The 19,240-nt window shown below is 39.0% G+C and overlaps 1 protein-coding gene across 2 annotated transcripts in view; it reads right to left on the bottom strand.

The window, feature by feature from the left end:
• Nucleotides 1-19,240, bottom strand: part of VPS13C (vacuolar protein sorting 13 homolog C) — a 73,688-nt gene that overhangs the window by 17,635 nt on the left and 36,813 nt on the right. For both annotated transcript variants that reach the window (XM_063412135.1, XM_063412134.1), the window contains 23 exons: nucleotides 18,779-19,083; nucleotides 18,261-18,405; nucleotides 17,007-17,163; nucleotides 16,035-16,165; nucleotides 14,911-15,080; nucleotides 14,116-14,354; nucleotides 13,670-13,899; nucleotides 12,829-12,921; nucleotides 11,954-12,319; nucleotides 10,734-10,823; nucleotides 10,160-10,315; nucleotides 8,811-9,075; nucleotides 7,863-8,014; nucleotides 7,328-7,449; nucleotides 6,790-7,084; nucleotides 5,044-5,433; nucleotides 4,235-4,339; nucleotides 3,529-3,693; nucleotides 3,071-3,199; nucleotides 2,382-2,515; nucleotides 2,042-2,168; nucleotides 877-1,112; nucleotides 405-555 (listed from right to left, as the gene is read on the bottom strand). In XM_063412135.1, the coding sequence (XP_063268205.1) occupies nucleotides 405-555; nucleotides 877-1,112; nucleotides 2,042-2,168; nucleotides 2,382-2,515; nucleotides 3,071-3,199; nucleotides 3,529-3,693; nucleotides 4,235-4,339; nucleotides 5,044-5,433; nucleotides 6,790-7,084; nucleotides 7,328-7,449; nucleotides 7,863-8,014; nucleotides 8,811-9,075; nucleotides 10,160-10,315; nucleotides 10,734-10,823; nucleotides 11,954-12,319; nucleotides 12,829-12,921; nucleotides 13,670-13,899; nucleotides 14,116-14,354; nucleotides 14,911-15,080; nucleotides 16,035-16,165; nucleotides 17,007-17,163; nucleotides 18,261-18,405; nucleotides 18,779-19,083 (4,353 nt within the window). The remainder of the gene's footprint in view (nucleotides 1-404; nucleotides 556-876; nucleotides 1,113-2,041; nucleotides 2,169-2,381; nucleotides 2,516-3,070; nucleotides 3,200-3,528; nucleotides 3,694-4,234; nucleotides 4,340-5,043; nucleotides 5,434-6,789; nucleotides 7,085-7,327; nucleotides 7,450-7,862; nucleotides 8,015-8,810; nucleotides 9,076-10,159; nucleotides 10,316-10,733; nucleotides 10,824-11,953; nucleotides 12,320-12,828; nucleotides 12,922-13,669; nucleotides 13,900-14,115; nucleotides 14,355-14,910; nucleotides 15,081-16,034; nucleotides 16,166-17,006; nucleotides 17,164-18,260; nucleotides 18,406-18,778; nucleotides 19,084-19,240) is intronic.

Here is a 19,240-nt window from a genome sequence, read left to right as displayed (position 1 = left end):
GCCCTTGAACACTGCTGACTCCTTTACCATATCAAGTAATGGGAACTGCACCTTATTTAGAAGCTAAAACCAAAGTTTCTGCAAAGAATTTTGGGTATATACTGCAAATACAGATTCACAACTGACATGCAGACACCAAGCAACCTTTTCTACCACACAAAAGAAAAACCCTTTGAAATTCTTACTTCATAATACAAGCCTGGATAAAACCTCAGTACTGCCTCAGTATCACCACAAGACAAAAACATTCCACTGTGTAAAATGTGCAACTATTTAAATAAAAATCTGGCCTCTTGTTCCTGTTTCTCTTCAAGCAGCATCTACCTCAACCTTAGCAAACAGAAATCCGTTTTAACTGTTGCACTTGTCCTGCCAGCCTTTAAACACTGGAACTCAACACATACCTCAGTATTGCTGTCCAGTTTATGCCAGCCAGGACCTTGGAAAGCACTCTTGGAGAGATACTTTTGATATGCTTGTTCCAAGAGGTTTATTTGCTTTTGATTAAATGGTTTCCACTTTTGCCTTGGTTTCCGTTCCCAGACAACATCAGAACTGCAAGACAAATAACAAAGTTCATTTCAGAGTACTTATACCTTTCTTATGCCTGCAAATCATGTACAATATATTTTTCTAATTTCTCAGGCTCAAAAAACCCTATTATGTCTTTTTTTTAATATAAGCTAAAAAAAGGAGGTAGTTAAATCCTATTGGTTCTAATTCCACAATAGGAGTAAATGCAGAACTTGATTTTAATTAAAAATGTTTCACTTAATTTAACTTGAAACATATCCGCTTCAACTCTATTGCTAAAATTATAAAACACTGCCAAATTTTGATTACTCAAAGGAATATTTACACTTCCACATGCAGTACCTAGTAATTCCTATGTAAGAGATTTCTTTTTTATTTTCATTGTTAACTAGAGAAAGTCCAAGACTGTGGATTGACAAGTTGATTTCTTGATCAGGTTGCTCCAGCTCCTCTGCCTGTCGTGCTTTAGACACCAAAGCCACATCATCTGTGAAGAGCAGCACTCGCTGGCGTCCGTCCAGGAAAGACACCCAGTGAATCTGAATATTGGCATTGTAAGGGAACTGGCCACAGTCATCCTGTATTGAGGAAAAAAAAGCATATTACATGAGTAAATCCCTGATGTTGCTCTATGTTTATAAGTTTACAAACACAAACCAGAACTCAGTATTTTTCCTGTTTGTTCAGTTCACATTGTCCTTTCTTGGTTGCACCTTGTACCCTAACGCTGGGAAGAAGCTGGAGTTTGGGATTTTTTTTTCTCCTTTTGTAAACTAAACATTCCAGCAATATTTGTGGTTTAGAATGATATTGGAAATCATTAGGAAACAAAGGCCTTCAGGGCAAAGCAAAAGGCTTGGAATCTTAGTGACGTAGGAAGAAGGCAATAAATCATACCATGACACAGTAAAACCAATTTTACTAAGATCTCTCCTCTTCAAAAGCAGATACTCCTTATTTTTTAATTTGTAAGGCAAAAATTGAGATAATTAAAGCCCTTTTCTCAAAAGCCCCAAAGAATCATGAATGTAACCATAATTATATGGAAAGGAAATTGGTTTTAAACTACAACCATTTTTAAATGTGAAAAATTTGACCCAAGGAAGTGCTTACACACTAAAGCACACTGTAACTGGTTCTGTCTGAGTTCAGGTATGGGAAATTAAACCCATTTCCAGTACAACTGAAACTCAAGTTTGCTTTTCTGACCCTTCTTATAGCTACTAATGTTTGTCAGTTTTGTTAACTCTGTGCTACTCGACAGAAAAACCAAGTTTATTCTGAGGAATTCATTTTAGTGTAAGGTGCAAGTGGGCAGCTAATTAAAGACAGACACATTGGACTTTATTTAATTGAAACATCCAAAATCTTGTTTCTTGCAGTAGCTCTAAGTCTCCTACAGGATGAGACAGATGCAAAGTTACTGAGGAAGCTTTCTCCCAGACACTTTTAATTTTGGATAGTCCTAAATTGGTTCAGCATTTACTTCTCCCCGTACAAAATTTACCTTAAGCAGGTCATGTTCACCAAAACTTTGAGAGTAGCCCCAAGTCAATATTCTCGGTTTGGTTGGATCTGTCCAGGCAAAGAGGCAAACTTGCCTTGGTTTCAACTCCATCTCCTCTTGTAATCCACTGCAGGGTAAAAGAAAGGAGAAAACAACAGCATTCAGTGGTTAAAAGCACTGCTGGAAGCGGTGCCAGCAAACCCCAGTACTGAACACTCCAGCAGTGAGGCACCAAGGGCCTGAGCTGAGCCCAGACAAGTGCAGCTCAGGTTCATCAGCTCTTGGTGATGTTTAACCTGGATATCCCCTGGTTAAATAAGGAATTGTTTCTTTCACATACCTCTGTTTGTATCTGAGACAGTCCCACGGAGTGTGGTTGACAATCAGAGCTGGGGCAGCTCCCTCGTGGTAATCCGTGAAGCTGATCACAGTGGAGTGCTCCGAGACATTCACATCCACCAGCAGGCCCCCATTCTGAGAGGAGGGCACACAAAGCCAGCATTTATTAATTCATGTGCATTAATTCAAGCTACAACTATGATAAGCATATATCCAAAGACTTTACTGAACATGGTACCTTTAAAACACATTCCCTAATGCTAGGCTAGAGTGAGTTTCGAAATTATAATATTCTTCATTTGAGTCAAATTAATTTAACCATGAACTGTGTGTCCAACATGTAATAGCTTATCAAGAAATCCTAAAATAGAAGGTATTTTTGTTACCTATTTAAACAAACTGAAGGCATCCAAGACATACCCTCTGCAAAAGGCCCAAGATGTCAGAGATGCAGTATACCATCTTACAGCAATAGAGCTGTTCAGTTTCCTACAAATCAACTTGACTACACAGCTATGAAAACATTAACACCACTGTAAACTTGATTCATAGCTTTTTTATGCAACAGAAGTGAATAAAGTGTACCCATAACTTAAGGCACAAGGCTTTGATCTTGATGATTTCATTGAGTCAAATTAGCATAGGGCTAAAACGGAGAATTAACAACAGGCTACAAAGAGTCAGTCTCACCAATTCTTCCAGTTTCAGTAGAGTACCATTATCCTGGGCTTTAAACAGGAATGGTTTGGATGAGCTTTCATAGCCAACCACTCTTACACAAAGTTCACCAGATGAGTTTTCAGGCCAAAATGGAAGACACTGTAAGACAAGAAATACACCTGACTTTAACATTTCACATATGTTCAACATGGTAACCGAGCAGTAAAACAAACAGGTTTGTGTGACTATTTCACATGCCCAAGGATCTCCTGATGAACACATCTACATCTACTAAGTCATCTAAACTGAAGGACTTGATGGATGTACCAGCATATGCAACCTGTACTGTTCAAGTTCCCGTGGGATGTGAAATATCCATGTCATGTCACCAGAAGAGACAGCTTCCATAAGAGAACTGCTCTTCCCTTCAGTGACACCTAAACACCAGTTCTTTGTCTGCAATGATATCAAAAGGAAAAAAACATTACCTCTGAAGCTGAGATATAATTCCATTTATTAGTTGGAAGAGAACCATTAGGACCAATTTCTCCAACTTCAAGTTCCAGAGAAGATTTGTTTGCTATTGTGTAGAATGGAGTGAAGGTAACTATCCTGGTAAGGTTGAAACTGCTCATTCTGATGCTAACTCCAACCTGTTGAACAAGGAGAATTTGAGAAAATAATCAACAACAAGCTAAGAAGAAAATCAGGCTGGAAAAAACAGAAAAGCCAACATCAGTGTAATTATGAAGCCTAACACACAACACTCCTGTTCTGTCCACATGAAGTAAAAGCAACAGACGTGGTAAAATCAGCAGGTTATGCAACACAACTAACACAAGAGTAAACTGACAGGCTTAGCAGTAGCATTTTGCAGCTGTAGCTTTTGTGGGGAAAATCCACCAGAAATGCTTCTAGAGGAAATCATGACAACTTAAAATGACCCTTCTCATGAGAAAACAGTTAAAGAGTACATGAAAACAAAACTCCTCATGTCTCTTGGCGTAGTTGTGGAAATGTAGTCTTGAATAAGGAGTGCAAATCTAAACACTTGCAAACAATGGTGAACAATTATCTCCATTATGCACATTGATCATTGTGTTTTCAAACAGCTGGGTACTACACATTTGTAAAAGAGAAGTCAAGCCAAAAGAACCCAAAGAGAGCTTCACAAATCACTGAAACAGATCTTACCAGATAGTCCATGTGATTAGCTGAACACTTGACACATCCATAGCTTCCTACAGTATCAAGGGAAAAGCTACTGGACCAAGCGCTGGTCGAAACACAGAGCTGGATCTACACACAAAAAACAACATGCAAAGTAATTCAGTAAACTCATTTTCATTCTGTAGGTAATGCATTATGGAGTGCAATTATATCACATATAGCAATGTAAGGACAACACTTCAGTGCTTTTAACACCTTCCATAAATTAGGTCAACCTAAGAATGCAGTATCACTATTCATGTTCTGATTTATTAATCTGTGATCGAGTTCTGGGAAAATGTTACAGTAAAAGGTGTCAAAGCAGAGTGGTCCTCACTGACTCATGCTCATGACAGCATACATTGATGGGAAAAAAGCCCAAAACTTTGTGGTGCTTCAGAAACTGGAAGAGATGGAAGGAAATAATCAAAATGACCACTGTTTTTCAACCATTTCTTCAACTACTGTTAGGTAAAAAAAGTTATTTAAAAGGAATGAAAGGCCACTTCCAAAAAAACTTCTACTGCAGTACTCTTCACTTGAAATGAGTAAACCAGGTAAGTTCACCATGTAAACATCACATCATACCAAAAACACATTCCTTCTGTTTTGGTTAACACAAAACAGAATATTTACAGTGTGCATTTTAAATGTCCAAGTACCAAAGAAAGCAGCAGTCAAATTAAAGCCTTTAGACCTAAAAATGACATAAAAATATTCCTTATATAAAATGTGTTTGCATTCTCCCTCTCAGAGCACGGCCTAAAGACTGCCGCCATCTAAAGTAAGCATACCTTGTTCTTACTAAAGATATTTTTCTTTTTGAATGAGAACAAAACAATATCTCTGTAGTCTGCTGGGTGCTTCACGTGAGTGTCCTCAGCTCGGTACTGCAGAACCCGGGAGGTCTTGTTGATGATCCAGTAGGGGCTGAACACGGACAGGACCACGCGGCTCCCGACGCGCCTCGAGTGGATGTAAACATCCACGGTCACCTCTGAGGCACAGTGAGACGTGAAACGCACAGGAAAGAACTCAGGCATCCCATCACAGATTTTAAGATGGCCGTTCCAGTCTTTGCCTTGGTATTTTAACAACACCAGCTCCATTATTTCTCCGCTGATTCTTGAATGGAAAACGTCTGCAGCGCTCCCTTCAGTTAATTCACGGGCTTCTGCGGTTCCCTGTAGCAGAATTAGACAAGGCAAATTAAGTCTTCAACAGATGAAAATTAGGTGTTGAGGAACCAGCATTTTATTCTCTTGTAGGATGTATATTTTAGATACCTCAGTAACCCATGTCCTAATCTCAGTCACTTTCACTTGAGACTGAGCCTGTGAATAATTTGAGATCAACAGCACTTCACTTGCAGAGCAGTAAAGACTGTTTAATTCTGGATTTCAGAAGGCAAACTAGTTCTAAAATATCCCCTGTTTTCACTCCCTCCTTCTATCTTCCATGATTTCCAAAGGATTTTGGCAATGAGTTCCTATTCACACTCTTACAATACTGGGTGTAACACTGCACTGGCCTATGCTGCAGATGCACAGCCAGGATTTTTCACTCTAAAGAACCCCCAAGGCACAGACCTGCCAGTTCTGCCATATTATTTGGTAGCACAACTTTGCTCAGGCAACAGCATCCAACAATAGCTTTCCTAATTTTTACTGATAAACATTTTTACTGATGAACAGTATATTTTACTGTATGGAATAGTGGCCAGGCTTGATTAGCCCAGGGATGTAAAGACAATAAGCACAAACCCCTGCACAAGTAGGGTGACTTCAGAAATAGATATGAATTACTGGTTTCTAGCTCCTCAGGCAAGGCAATGGCACTCTGGAGTGCCATTCTGTTACTCCAAGTCCTGAAGTACAGTGGAGGTGAGGAAAACTGGGAATAGTGCCTCTGGGATGTTGGACAGAAGTGAAGGAAAGATCTAAATGACTGCCACAGCCACTTATGCAAGCAGGATAAAACAGAACAAACAAGGATGGTGGCTCTAAATGCTCACACCTGTTGTATTTACTAAAATCACTCAGCCTTAATGAAGACATACTAAATACTGAAAATACTGAACAGACAGGAAAATGGTCTGTGTAGAGTCCTTCAAAGATTCCCCCATTGGTGCAAACGAGACCTCACAATAGTAACCAGTAAAGAAACAGTGCCAGAATTCGCATTTTCTACATAGAAAAAGATAGCTCTAGAAATTACAGATGCTTTCTCTGACACCTCTTCTTGTGAAGCTAAAGACAGCTTGCAAAATACCAACAGAATCTCAGAAGAATGTAAAAGAAAAAGATTAATACAGTACAGGATTCCTTTAAAGGTGCAAGGTAGAGCAGGTCAGGTACACACAAATTTAAAACAATCCCCAAAACATCCAGAATCAATTATCTGCCTCATTCATTTACAATAGAAAATACAAACCCCAACATTCAGCATCTTCCAACTACATTCACCTTCACTTCTAAATGAATGTATTCTTACTTAAAACCAAGTAAACTATTTACAAATAAAACCATAAAGTAACTTACCTCAAGTAAATATCTCAAGGAGTATGGGAGAAGGTTCCTCACAGTCAGTGTAGGGTAAAGGTGGATAATGTAGGCAGGATCCAGCTCCTCCACAGAACTTGAAATAAAATTAAGTTCATCAGGTACTGCTGTTGAGCTGATTATTAGAGGCAGGAAACTGGTCTCAGTGGCTGGGCACTGTAACAAGCACTTGACTTCATTGCTCCTGTGCAGCTCTTCCCTCCAAGCAATGTAAGTTGTGGACTCCTTGAACTGACCCTCAAATATTCCTGTTGGTCGGACATACAGGTGGCACCTGCAGGGAAACAGCAGCAATTGTACACAATGGTTTGCACTGACACCTAACCTCACCCATTTTAAAGTCATGGCTGACACTCTCAAGTGCTTTTGCAGCACACTAATTACCTAACAAAAACAGAACTTTGCAGTTTTACTCCAGTCAGGAAGACTTCCACGTGCAAATTAAGGTTTCAAAACTAATGCAGTATTTGTGCATCAGTGTCACAGAGACTGGCCCTAGAGAGCAGAGGAAACGTACCTGTATGAATGCAAAGGAACATGGAACTCTTCCTCTGGCTTGGATATGCCAATTGGCTTCAGCAACTTGGAGCCTTTAGCCAGCTCATAGATCACAAATGGAATCGAGAAATGGTTCTTGATCTAGAATCAAAATGAGTCATTTTTCATTACGTTTCTATGGCACAAATTTTTAAAAGAAAAAGCATCAGTAACAACAAGGAAAACCAACATTAGTAGATTAAATTCCTCTAGCAAACAGACTTGAGCTGTCTTAATACACAAGTATATGAGAAAACTCTATTCAACCATGAACTGAAAAACGCTTAAAATGTCACATAGTATAAAACGTATCCCAAATGCTGACGATATTAGAAAGCCAAACAGAAAAGGGAAAACCAAAGGAAAATTCATGTAACAAATAGAGCAAAATACTTAGTAACCGGCCTTTAAGTAAAATTTTGGAAAAGTGTGATCTGGGAGAAACCATTAAGGAAGGGAAGGAGGGTGAGTGCTGGCAGAGCAGTGCTCTCAGGGGTGGTTCCAGGCTGGTTTACCTGCAGAGGGGAGCGCACAGTGATGACCTTGTTCCCCTCCACAGCGTCGATCTGCACAACGACCGAGCCCGAGGGCGCGGCGCCGGCGTCGTACAGGCGGCGGCCTGGCTTGGCCACGGGGATGCTGAGCACCTCCTTGTACCCCTGCAGCTCTGAGCCACAAAAACAGACACAAGTCCTTATCAGCAACACAAATCACATCGCCATTTCCTAGCTGAGCAGTACTTGAGCTTCTCAAAACTCAGCAACAACCAGGACCAAAGAATCCTCTGGCAAAAGCACCTTAAATGGTACTCGAGTACCACTGAAGGAAAGCTTTAGGATCCAAATACCCCTCAACTCCACAACTTTTGGTTATGATTTATGCACAGCATGGAGATACTGCAAGCTGTTATCAAAGGTATTTGTTGGCTGAGTTAATGAACACTGAACAAGCTTTGTATCATGGCCAAACACCTTCATATGGGATGTGATGGGAAGGGAAAAACTCAGATGATTACATATTAGTAGCTATTGTAACCTGTTTTCTTAGGAATAGTTCCTGGCAAAACTAAAAACACAGAATCATAACTGGTCTCAAGATGTAGCTGGGTAACTATAGAAAGCCAGATAAAAGTAGTGATAGGAGAAATGGAAATGCTGTTTAACAGGAGCTGGAACACAGGTCTATATCACAGGGACCTATCAATGATTACTCCACTAGAATGTCTTCCAGTCTACCAAGGGGGAGAAAAAATATCACTCTTTTTACTTTCTGAAAAACTGCAGCAGAGGAATCTTCCATCTCTTGAAGAAGCCCAGTAGCTGTTTTTTGGTGTTTTTTTAATTGGCATCAATATTCAAAGGTAATTCCAACACAACACACTTGACCTGAATTTTTATCACATTGAATTTAACTCCCATCTTCCCATGCACAGTCATAACAAACAGTGCTGCTTGGTGTAATACCTAAATTTAAAGAGAAGGCAGAGCTTTCCTGTCGGTACAGTGCAGACAACCTTCCTTGCTGGGGTGCTTCAAACACAGAATATTCCAGTTCCATGCTCTGACCAGGTTCGAGCTCATTCACGTTTTCTTTTTCAACTGAACCCAGTATCCGAAAATTGGAGCTAGGAAACACTTTGAGAGGAACACCCAGGGCATTCTTCACTATGAAAGGTGCTGTCTCTTTAAAGGAATAGTCAAAGGTGGATGCAGTTGCTTCTGAAAATGCCTGTAAATAAAAGAATATACAATATATCATACAAAAATAGCCAAAATAACATAGCTCTAAGGGCTTAAAAAGAGAGTTTCCAGCAATTACCTCTTTTAAAGACAGGAGGAATTACAATACAGCAAGATCTATGTTCTGTATAGTATATTTCAGGCAAGTACAGGTTACTTGCAGAGAATTTAGTTTTATTCTGTAATTTGCAGCAAGTGTTGAAGCCATCATTAGTTTACTGAAGTTCTTTGTTCACTTCAATGAAGAACTACACAAGGTATTCATGCTTCTCACAGGGAATTTTCCCAAATCTTAGGTTGTAAGAGAAATATAAGATCTGGGACATAAAAGTCAGAAGGAGATGGAACACGTCCAAGCTCCAAATTCAATCACAACCTGTACTCACAGACTTTTGTTTGGTTACACAGAAGCCACAGTAACTGACTGTCAATACAAACTTACAGTGTAAGCAAGTATTTAGAGAACTGCTGTTCATTTAGAATTAAAAAAGAAGTAGGCATAAGTCATATTCTGTAAAAACAGCTTGATTTAGTGACCAAAATTTCTTCACCCCAGAAAAAAAAAGGAGTGAAAAGCAGCCTTGACCATTCATAAGCACACTAACTACCATGAGAAAAATAGGGGTAAGGAGTATTTTTAACACATGGGACATTCTACTCCTGCAGTTTAAAGGCCACTCCTAAACTGCACACTTTTCTAAGTATTTAATTAAGCAGAAAATATGGAAAGGAAGTAAATTTCTGGTTTAATATTTTCGAAGGAGCATTGTAGGAAACAGCTGTGTTTATTAGAGCATTTCACGTTCACTTAACCTGCATGTATGACACTTCCTTAACTCCTGCATAGGCACATTTGTTCTAACACAGCAGTTACTTCTTTCAAAAGATAACAGCAGCTTTTTGCTGAGCCTGAAGGAGTTGTCTGAGTAAAACTCCTCAGACCTTACAGGTAACTTATGTCAGAGCTGCAGAACATCCATTGACTGGCAGCCAATATAGTTCTTAAAACAAAAAAAAATTCAGAATTTCCTATGGAAGCACATAACTGAGCAGCTCCTGCCTGTTAGGATTACCTTGGCTAGGTTACTGAAAACAGCAAGACAGCATTTGGATATTGTTATATTCATTGTATCCATCGAAGAGATGTTAATTGCTGTTTGTGGCTCAGGAAGAACAATGAAATCATCCCCAGGCAGCAGACTTCTCTCCTGGACAGGGTTAGTCTTCATCTAGGAGAAAAATTTCATTAGGCAATTACAAACCTATAGGTTACTTTCTCCTCTGTTAAAACAGGAAAAAACTACTGAACTTACACTTGACAATTTCACAAGCAAAGTAATATCTACTTTGCCTTGTAAATCTCAGATGCTTTAAACAAACATGGTAATTTTATACCAACATAGAAGGCTAAAATCAGTTTATCTTCTCTGCATGGCTACACACTTCATTGTGTCCATGCACTGATAATTCACATTATTCACAAAAACCTTAAGATCTCTAAAGAGGTTTTTTTTTTTCTCATGTAAAATTGCATAGCTCCTTCAAGCAACAGCATTCAAAAGGTCAATGCCCCATAAAACATTTCAGAAATTAAAGAATAGCTGCCTATTCAAACTATTTTACATAGTGTCAAGTATCTTTGCATACCTCCAGCTTTAAATTCCATTGCTTCTTTCCTCCTTCGACTCGTTCAATAAGTGGCTCCCACACTGCATAGGTTTCATTGTAATAATGAACCTAAAGAAATAATCAAAATTAAATAAGGTATCTAAACACAAAGCAATTCTTATGAAAAACATGAATAAGAAAACAATAAATCCTCATTTCATGTTTTGGAGGTCTAGTATTAACTTTTAATGGTTTTAAAAATTAATACACAGATGTGTAATGCATCATATATTTTTTCACAAATTGCACCATTTTTGAAGAGTTCATTCCCTGACAGGCTTTGAGAGCAACCAAGCATCCTGGTAACACTGTATATTTTTATCACTTCCAATTAACATAACAAGTCTCTTATCTTCTCCCACATGGTTTGAGAGAATGACTTTGAGACCAGGAACTCCAATGCCACAAGTACTTTATTGTACTATGCAATAACAATTAGTTTGAGCCAACTGTAGTCTGAATCTGGTCCTCTGAAATGATTCCTCTAACTCAAAGCCAACACCAAGTCATTAATTTGCTTCCATCACTGCAAATCCGAATAGAAGCTGTGCACTCGAGAGCTGTGGATGCTCCCTTGCAGATATTTGGTCATCCCTCATGGAACCCCAGTGATTTCCCCCAGAGGTACACAATTAAACATCCAAACTCCCCCATGAGATGCACACCTGGCAATGGAAGAAGGCTACTTGTACATCCAAGAACAGAATGAAGAATGAGGCAGTTTGGTAAAAATGACAAGGGGTGGTGCATTGCACAGAGCAGCTGCACAACTGGTTATATGAAATTTTAACATGCTGTCTCCATAAGAGACTTCTACCTTTGGAATGCTATCTCATTTTGCAAAAAGAGTGTAACTTCTACCTTACTAATAAACACAATGCTGGAGAAACAAACAAAAGAGAGGCAGTAAGAGTTCAATGTGAATATTCAAGCCAAGCTCATAGTTCACACAGCAGAATTTAAATATGCAAAAATAATGCAGAAAGAGAGGATTATTTCACATAGCAACTGCCATTAAAATCTATTGACTTCCAATTTCTGTACAAAGCGTGTTCTGCTTACTTACCTGACCAAAGAACTCCTGAGAGCATTACAATTTACACATATTACTGATTCAACACATACAAAGTGCATTAAAAAGTGACTTGAACTCAGGAAACCTGCAGAAGTGTTTTAGGCTGCTAACAGACCCCACGTACCTCCAGTGACATATCAGCAGTGACCTCCATCAGCGAGGACCAGTTTTTAAGGACACCTGAAAATGCAGATTCCACCAACAACAGAGGGACAGTTCGATGTCCCAGCCCACATTCCAAGGTCATCTGAACCGATTTCACTACAATGTCAAACTTCTCCTGCTTCAGGATTTGTTCGTGGTCCCTGAAAGTTTCTGTTGCTTCTGTGGCTATGTCAACACCAAGAAACCAAGCATTGCACTCGTCTACAGGCTTCACTTGCCACAAATTCTCAGAAACTTCAGCTGCTCCTCCAGAATCCTCCTCTGTCGCTTTGGGTTTCAGGGCAGCCATAATGGTCATGACAGTATTCAAAATTATTGGTGATATCTTGAACAAAGAAAAAAATCTGTTAAAATGCAAAATCTATGATGAATGGAAATAGTAAACATGAAAAGTCTTTTAAGAGATGCAATTTAATTTCCAAAGAAAAGAATCCATTCATGGATCTCCTCTTGTTTTCCTTTCCTGCAAAATATCCCAAAAATAGTGGCAGCAGCAGCAGGGGGAAGAGTTTTTTCCTAACTTTGGAAAGAAGTGGTAAGAGGAATATTAGAATCCGAAGTATTTAAATTACTCTTTTTTGGTCAAGGGACTGCCAAAATGACAAACACACAATGACTTTTTCCAACACAGTGCAGTTCTTAAAAGGGTATTTCTGGAGTTAAACTAATGGGGAAATAAAAAATGTAAATAACAACAGGCAAACAAAATAAAATAAAATTTAAAAAACCAATAATAATTAAAAAAAAAATTAAAACCCCCACACAAACAACAAAAACCAAGCTACAGCTTGAGAAACACAGCTGTTCTTCCAAAGGCAGTTTTACTAATCTTACCTTAATAGTCAGTTCCTCTACTGTTACTGCCACAGTGTGTAACCCTGAAGTGTGCACCATATTTTCCATGACTAAAGAGCACGGCCGTAACACCTGAGTGAAAAACAATTTGATTACTAAGGTGACTCCTTAAACCCAACCTTTTCACAAGATCTTTTATTTTTTCACTCCATATTCCAAAGGGGGACTGATCCCATGAAGCAACAACATGTTTCAGAGTAAAACCTTTCCATACAGTGCAACAATCTCACATCCCAATTTGCACAAGCACCATTTTGTATTGGAAGGTTAAAAGGCAGTGAAATAAAAGCTTCTGACATAATGCTTAAAAACCAGGGAAAACAAACACCCAACACACAGATAACATAGTAAAAAACATGAATGCTTAAAAACCTAAATGTATAAGGGAAGATAAGCACTTGTGAGCTGAGCACACAGGCTCAGTGTGCTTTGGGGCTCAGTGCTCCCTTGGCAGGAATGTGCAGATGAATTCAGGACAAAAGGCTGCTCAGGGCTCTGCTGCAACAAGGAAACCAACAGGCAGAGAAAAACACTCCAAAAGTGTTCACTTGGGCTTCAAAACCCCTCATACAGTTTCTTCACTAAGAAAATTGAATGTAATTTACAAATGCACAGCACGGGTTTTAGACAGAGCTTCAAGTGCTCAAGTCCTGCAGCTGCTGGTAAAAGATTCACCTTTAAAAGGCCCAGGCCCCTCCTCACTTCTCAATAATCAACAGTATGAAAACAGAGTTTTGAGTGCTATGGATATGCCAGCTAAGGAACATGCCTGCCTCCAGTTCTAATCACTTTTTTCATCATGAAACACTGGTTTCCTTACCGTAGTGACATTCTTGCCTTGTTTTTCTTTGAGAAAGGCACAGGCCAACACTTTGAAGGCTTTCACTTGAGCAGTCATCCTTTGTGCAAGCTTGTCTGATGTCAGAGAAAAGTCACATTGGAAGGAAACTTTTAAGGCAGGGGCATCAGCATTGGTCAAATTAGCAACAAATACAATTTCTGGATCCATAATCACAGCTTTTACTGTCATGTTCGGCCGTACAGACATTTCTGTGAAAATAAGTTCAAAAAACCCCCTTGAATATAAAAACCAGAAAGAGGAAAGCTATCCACTGTGTCAGTGGCTAATCTACACATTCTGAAGAATAAACTAATTTCTTAAGTCTTATACCAAGACAGCATCTTGAGAACTTTTGGATAAGTTATTTTCAGAATGAAATCTGCAGAGGAGGGAAATGGAGGTGGGTACAAATTGGTTTTACAGACCTGTTGCTGCCTTGGATTTCCCAGAAGCAACTTGCTTTAATTGGAACTGTGCAGATCCTTCAGCTGAAGATACTGGCATCGACTTAATGAAAAAATGTGCCACTGTCATCAAAAATTCCATACTAGCACATATGTACAGCTTGTCAAGGATAGCAACAACATCAGTTCCATCTTTGTCCTGCTTATATCTTATATCGATCATAGAAATGTCATTTGTGTCATCTTTCTTGTCTATCATTCTGGAAAACAAGTTTAATAAGAAACATCTCAAACACTCTAACACAGAGATCTAGGAAAACAAAGATGTTTAAGTGTGGCCATTTCTTCTCCCCATGCCATTTATAAAGAAGAATTACTACACAAGCAAGCAGTGTTTCCTCCAGAAAAAAAGGAGGTAGAGGCTTTTCTAGCAGAAGAGTAATTTCAATTTAAAACTAGTGTGCTACACTCTTGAAAGTCTGTATGCACCACATAACAATCACACTGAAGTTTCAGTGCACAGAACCCCAGTTGAGGCTGGGTGCCCTCTATTCTGCTGTTCTACAGTTTACTGTAATATGTCAGCCTCCAAGATTTCTTCTTGTTTTGGATAACCTGAGAAATCAACATAAAAGAGTAGAAACTTCTTGAATATTATTAAAATGACTTCGTTCATTGCTTAAGCACAGAGTATTACAGGCCACAACTGACAGCACTACTGAGTTTTATCAATTCCACGTGAAGCGAAGTACAGAGCAAGGAAAAAGCCTTCCTCACAAGCTGGAGTTTTTTAATTTCTGATGCATTCAGACCTACCTTGCGGTCACATTCTGAATTCCTTCTCTGAGATCATCCAAGGTGCATGCTTTGAGTTTAACACTGATGTCCATGGAGCCATCTGAGAACATGTCCCCTGCCGATGCCATGAGGTGCAGCCGGAGCTCGCCCAGGCGCAATTTGTCACTGTGCACTGAAAGCTGGGATCCCTGCAGAAGGACAAGGGCAGGGTCAGGGATCCCAGACCAAGCAAGGAGACATTTCCCTTGCTGCAAGCCATGTGCATCCAGGAACTGACGGATCTGATTAGCCTGTCGCTGTCATCAGTCCTCCACTCATACAAATGAGCTCAAGAAACTCCCTGAGCAAACAAAAATCCTGCTGGGCTGCAGGGAAGCTGATTCTGCAGCACCCTGCCAGCACCTGCTCAGAGTGCATCACTGAAGGATGGATGAGCTATCTGAGCTCTAGATCCCTCACCAGAGGAGCCCTCCACTCTCACCACACATCTGCAAGAGCACCTCAGCAATAAGTGGGAATTATATGACAGTGAAATGAAAATAAAATCCCATTACAGTGTCCTCCTTCCCTGTGATGCTCATTGCACAAGAACATCTTAAAAATCATACACAAATGACATTCACTATGCACAAAGACACAGAAATGCAAGCACCTTCACATCTACACAAAGCAGACTTTATTAAGTCACAAAAACAAGACAATATTTCACATCTTCTGTTTTCAGCACAGAGAGGATGTCCATGACTGCTCACACTCAGGGATATGCAAGAGGAAATTATGGGCCATTTACAACTTGGAATTGCTTACTAACTCTAAATGCACCATGCACAGAACTAGAACTATCTGAGCTAACAATTCCTGCTTCTCAAATATTCATTTTTATTTTGGGTAACTGGAACCAAAGTTTGAACGAGCTGTGTGGTCTTGGTGTTTTAGGAATATTTTTAGTGTGACTTTCAGAAATGTACACACCTTCTTTCTTCTTAAGGACACTGTCTGCCCAAGAAAGCTCAAAGCTCCATTAGGAAAGCATTACAAAGCCAGTGCAGTTGATATAACTTCATTTTTCTGACCTGAGTTCTGTCCATGTGAGAAGCCTTGGCTGCCCACCCCGCCCATGTGGTAAAAGCTTTGTCACAAACCTGAGTTTTGTCACTGTTGTAGAGAGTTACAGAAAGGGACTCAAAGTTGAAGTCAAATTTAAGCAATGTGTAACATTCCACAGAAGACTGAACTGCAGAAACACTTTCTTGTCCAGAATCAACAAGGGCACCTGTCAGTGAAAAAAAGATATTTTTACATTTCTTTTGAACACTGGGCTTGCTTTTGGTTTGGGGTTTTTCTGTTGTTGGTTGAGTTGCTTTGGTGTTTGGGGTTTTCTAAATTAAGATCAGAAAAATCACAAAAAGAGGGAAATCTCTAAATCCAGAAGAAATAATTCTCAAAATAATTCACACTTTTAAATTTTGTTCTATCCAATGCACACTAAAATTATCTAGCACAGAGTGGTTGAGAACCTTTAAAGAAGCCATCATTAGTTTACTGAAGTTCTTTGTTCACTTTAATGAAGAACAACACAAAAGTCTGCTCAAAGAATCTGCACTACTCTTCCTTCCAGTTTTTATTCACAGAAGAGCAATTCAGCTATTGGTTGAACAGCAATTTTTTGACATAGAGAATGTTAAGTGTGGGGATAAAATAGGTTCTGGCAAAGTGTTAACAATATTTCATCCAGAGACGTGCACTGTTTACATTCCACACCATTTGAATACTAACATCTTCCTCAATTATTATAATTGTGCATTAACACTCTGGGGTAGATGATTTGGCTTTTTTCTTACTTAACCACGTGCATTTAGAAGAGTGATTGATATAAACTGAAGAATACCTTGAGAAATGAGATGAGAAATGAATCACAAAAAACACACCACAAAAACTTTTGACCATCAGGAGCTCACACTCCATGTAAGTGCATACATTCTTATTTATAACTTTTCATGTATACAATATATTTGTAACAGCTAAAACAATCTGTTGTGCTTCAGAAAAATATGATATTTGAATTTGCAAACAGCCCTCTGCCTACACATATTCAGCCTTTGAACTGAACATACCCTCAGAGCCAGCAGATTCATGTGGAGCTTTCCCTTTTTTAGGTATCTGTGTACCCTCAATATCCTCTTGCACAGTATTTGGCTGGGAAGAAGCCCCTCCAAGGTTTTCAAGTAAAATTTTCATGATAACAGTGAGATCATCTTCACTGAGTGCAATCTGTGAAGTGATAAAGCCACAAGTTCATTTTTGGTGACAGCATTTCTTCCAACACGGTATGCAGGCACTGAGGAGAAACAACGGGCTGCTTCCAGCAGAAACATACAGGATAGTCCAAGTTATCCTGTCCAAAACAATCTAAATGATTCGCCCATTTTTCCTGTATCATTTATTACTTGTTATAAACAGGAGTTAGAGGAGTTACAAGAAATAACAATCCATAGGATAAACACTTTCTAGACTTATAAAGGATCTTTGTCTATTACAAATATGAGTAATTGATAAACATAAGCACTTCTCAGCAATTCAGTAATCCAAAAATACGACCAGAAAACATTAAAGCCCAGATTTGCATTGCATACACTAAAGCAATGTCATTCAGTAGGCCTTCAAAGACTTAATGAATATGTATCCAAACATAATATCATAAAATCACAAAAAAGCAAGCAGTACTAAGTGACAAGATTAGCCCATAGTACACAGTGTAAGAATATTTTTCCTACATTTGGGTAATTTTGCTGGTACTCCTTTAAATCTCTTATTTCTCTGTGCTTCACCAGGGAGACATTTGGCCACAGCACAGGCTCAGGAACAAGGGAAAGGTGCCCCAGTTTGGTTTTACTCATTTAAATCCATATGGTTAATGCAGGAAAAGAAAAAGTAGAGCCCTCCCTCTGCAAAGATAATTTTAAATTTTTGTGTATTAGAGATAATCTTTAATTTCTAATACATCTACTAAACATTCAAATAACCTGAATGACACAGATTAAACAATTTTAATCATTAAATCTGGTTTTTAAACAATAACTTAACAGATAACTTCAATGATTTTCCTAACTGAGTCAATGGATAGTTCCAATGGACCTTCAGAAAAATAAAACCAGGTTTTATTCCATTTGCATGCAGCTACACCAAAACCATTCATTATACAATACCAAAATGCTAACAAATCTATAAATTGATGATCCAGGTGGAAGTCTTTGAACATACTGTAAAGGACACAAATTAAATGAGTTTACAAACTCCTTAACTAAGCTGAGGACTATTCTGAGAATCTGTGTGACTTTTGATATAGCTCCTCTTAGTCATGATATTACCTGCATTGGTTTTAGGTCTCCTTTGATACCAATTGTTGGGCTCTTGTGATACCACGCTGCTGCTAAATTTCTCTGCACCAGCAAAGTCAAACTCACAGGGCTCAGAATTTCAGAATCTGGTTGTGAATCTGTGGATATGATGCACCTAAAAAAGACAGTGGAAGTAACAGAGGAAAGATGGTGACTAGTTGCAGAATACCAAATAAAATCATATTAATCTAGCAAAATTGCAGGCATAATTAATTTAAGAATAAGCTCATATGCACTTACACCCACCTATGCAATCCAGATGAACTCCAGTTACTGTGCTATTATTCCTTTCTTTCCAAGAAGGTTTAGAGATTGTAGACCTGTGTCTCTATCTAAAAGCACTCCTAAACTTAGCTTGGCAAGGTTTTTTGCTTGGTTTTAGTATGTTCTCATTGCATAGCATGTTTAAATAAGAGAAAAATTCTGCATACGTGGGCACCCTTTCCTTTACAAAGACACTTCAGCTCAGGAAAAAGCTCCACATTTACCTTGATAACTTCAAGTGAGTCAGCTGCACATCCATGCTGTCAATGACTGGAGGAAGAGGAGATTCATCTGAAGACACCAGCTTGAACTCATTCTGAACTCTGATTAAGCCCAGATCAGCTACCAAAGCATTACATGAAGCTGAAGATTCAGGGACCACGATGACTGGGGCTTTCAAGTTGACATCCATGAGGAGGCGGAAGCTCTTTCTAGCAAAGTCCTTCATGCTGGAAGCAGCCATTTCTGCTGCCTGGACAGTGACCGCGGTCAGCGCCTCCTGCGCCGCTTGGAAATTGTTCAGGAAGTTCTATCCATAGGTAGGGGAGAAAAGGAAGAGGGTCATGAAAAGAAATAAGCCTCTCAAAAATAGGCAAGCCCCAGGCAAAATGTAAATCTAAGAAAAATTAACACCTGTGGTATAAATATGAAATTTCTAATTCAACCACACTCATTTCAAAAGAGAA

This window comes from Prinia subflava, chromosome 15, assembly GCF_021018805.1.
Source record: "Prinia subflava isolate CZ2003 ecotype Zambia chromosome 15, Cam_Psub_1.2, whole genome shotgun sequence".
NCBI classification, from domain to species: Eukaryota; Metazoa; Chordata; class Aves; order Passeriformes; family Cisticolidae; genus Prinia; species Prinia subflava.
Note: the sequence above shows the minus strand (reverse complement) of the source record. Positions and strands in the feature narration are given on the sequence as shown.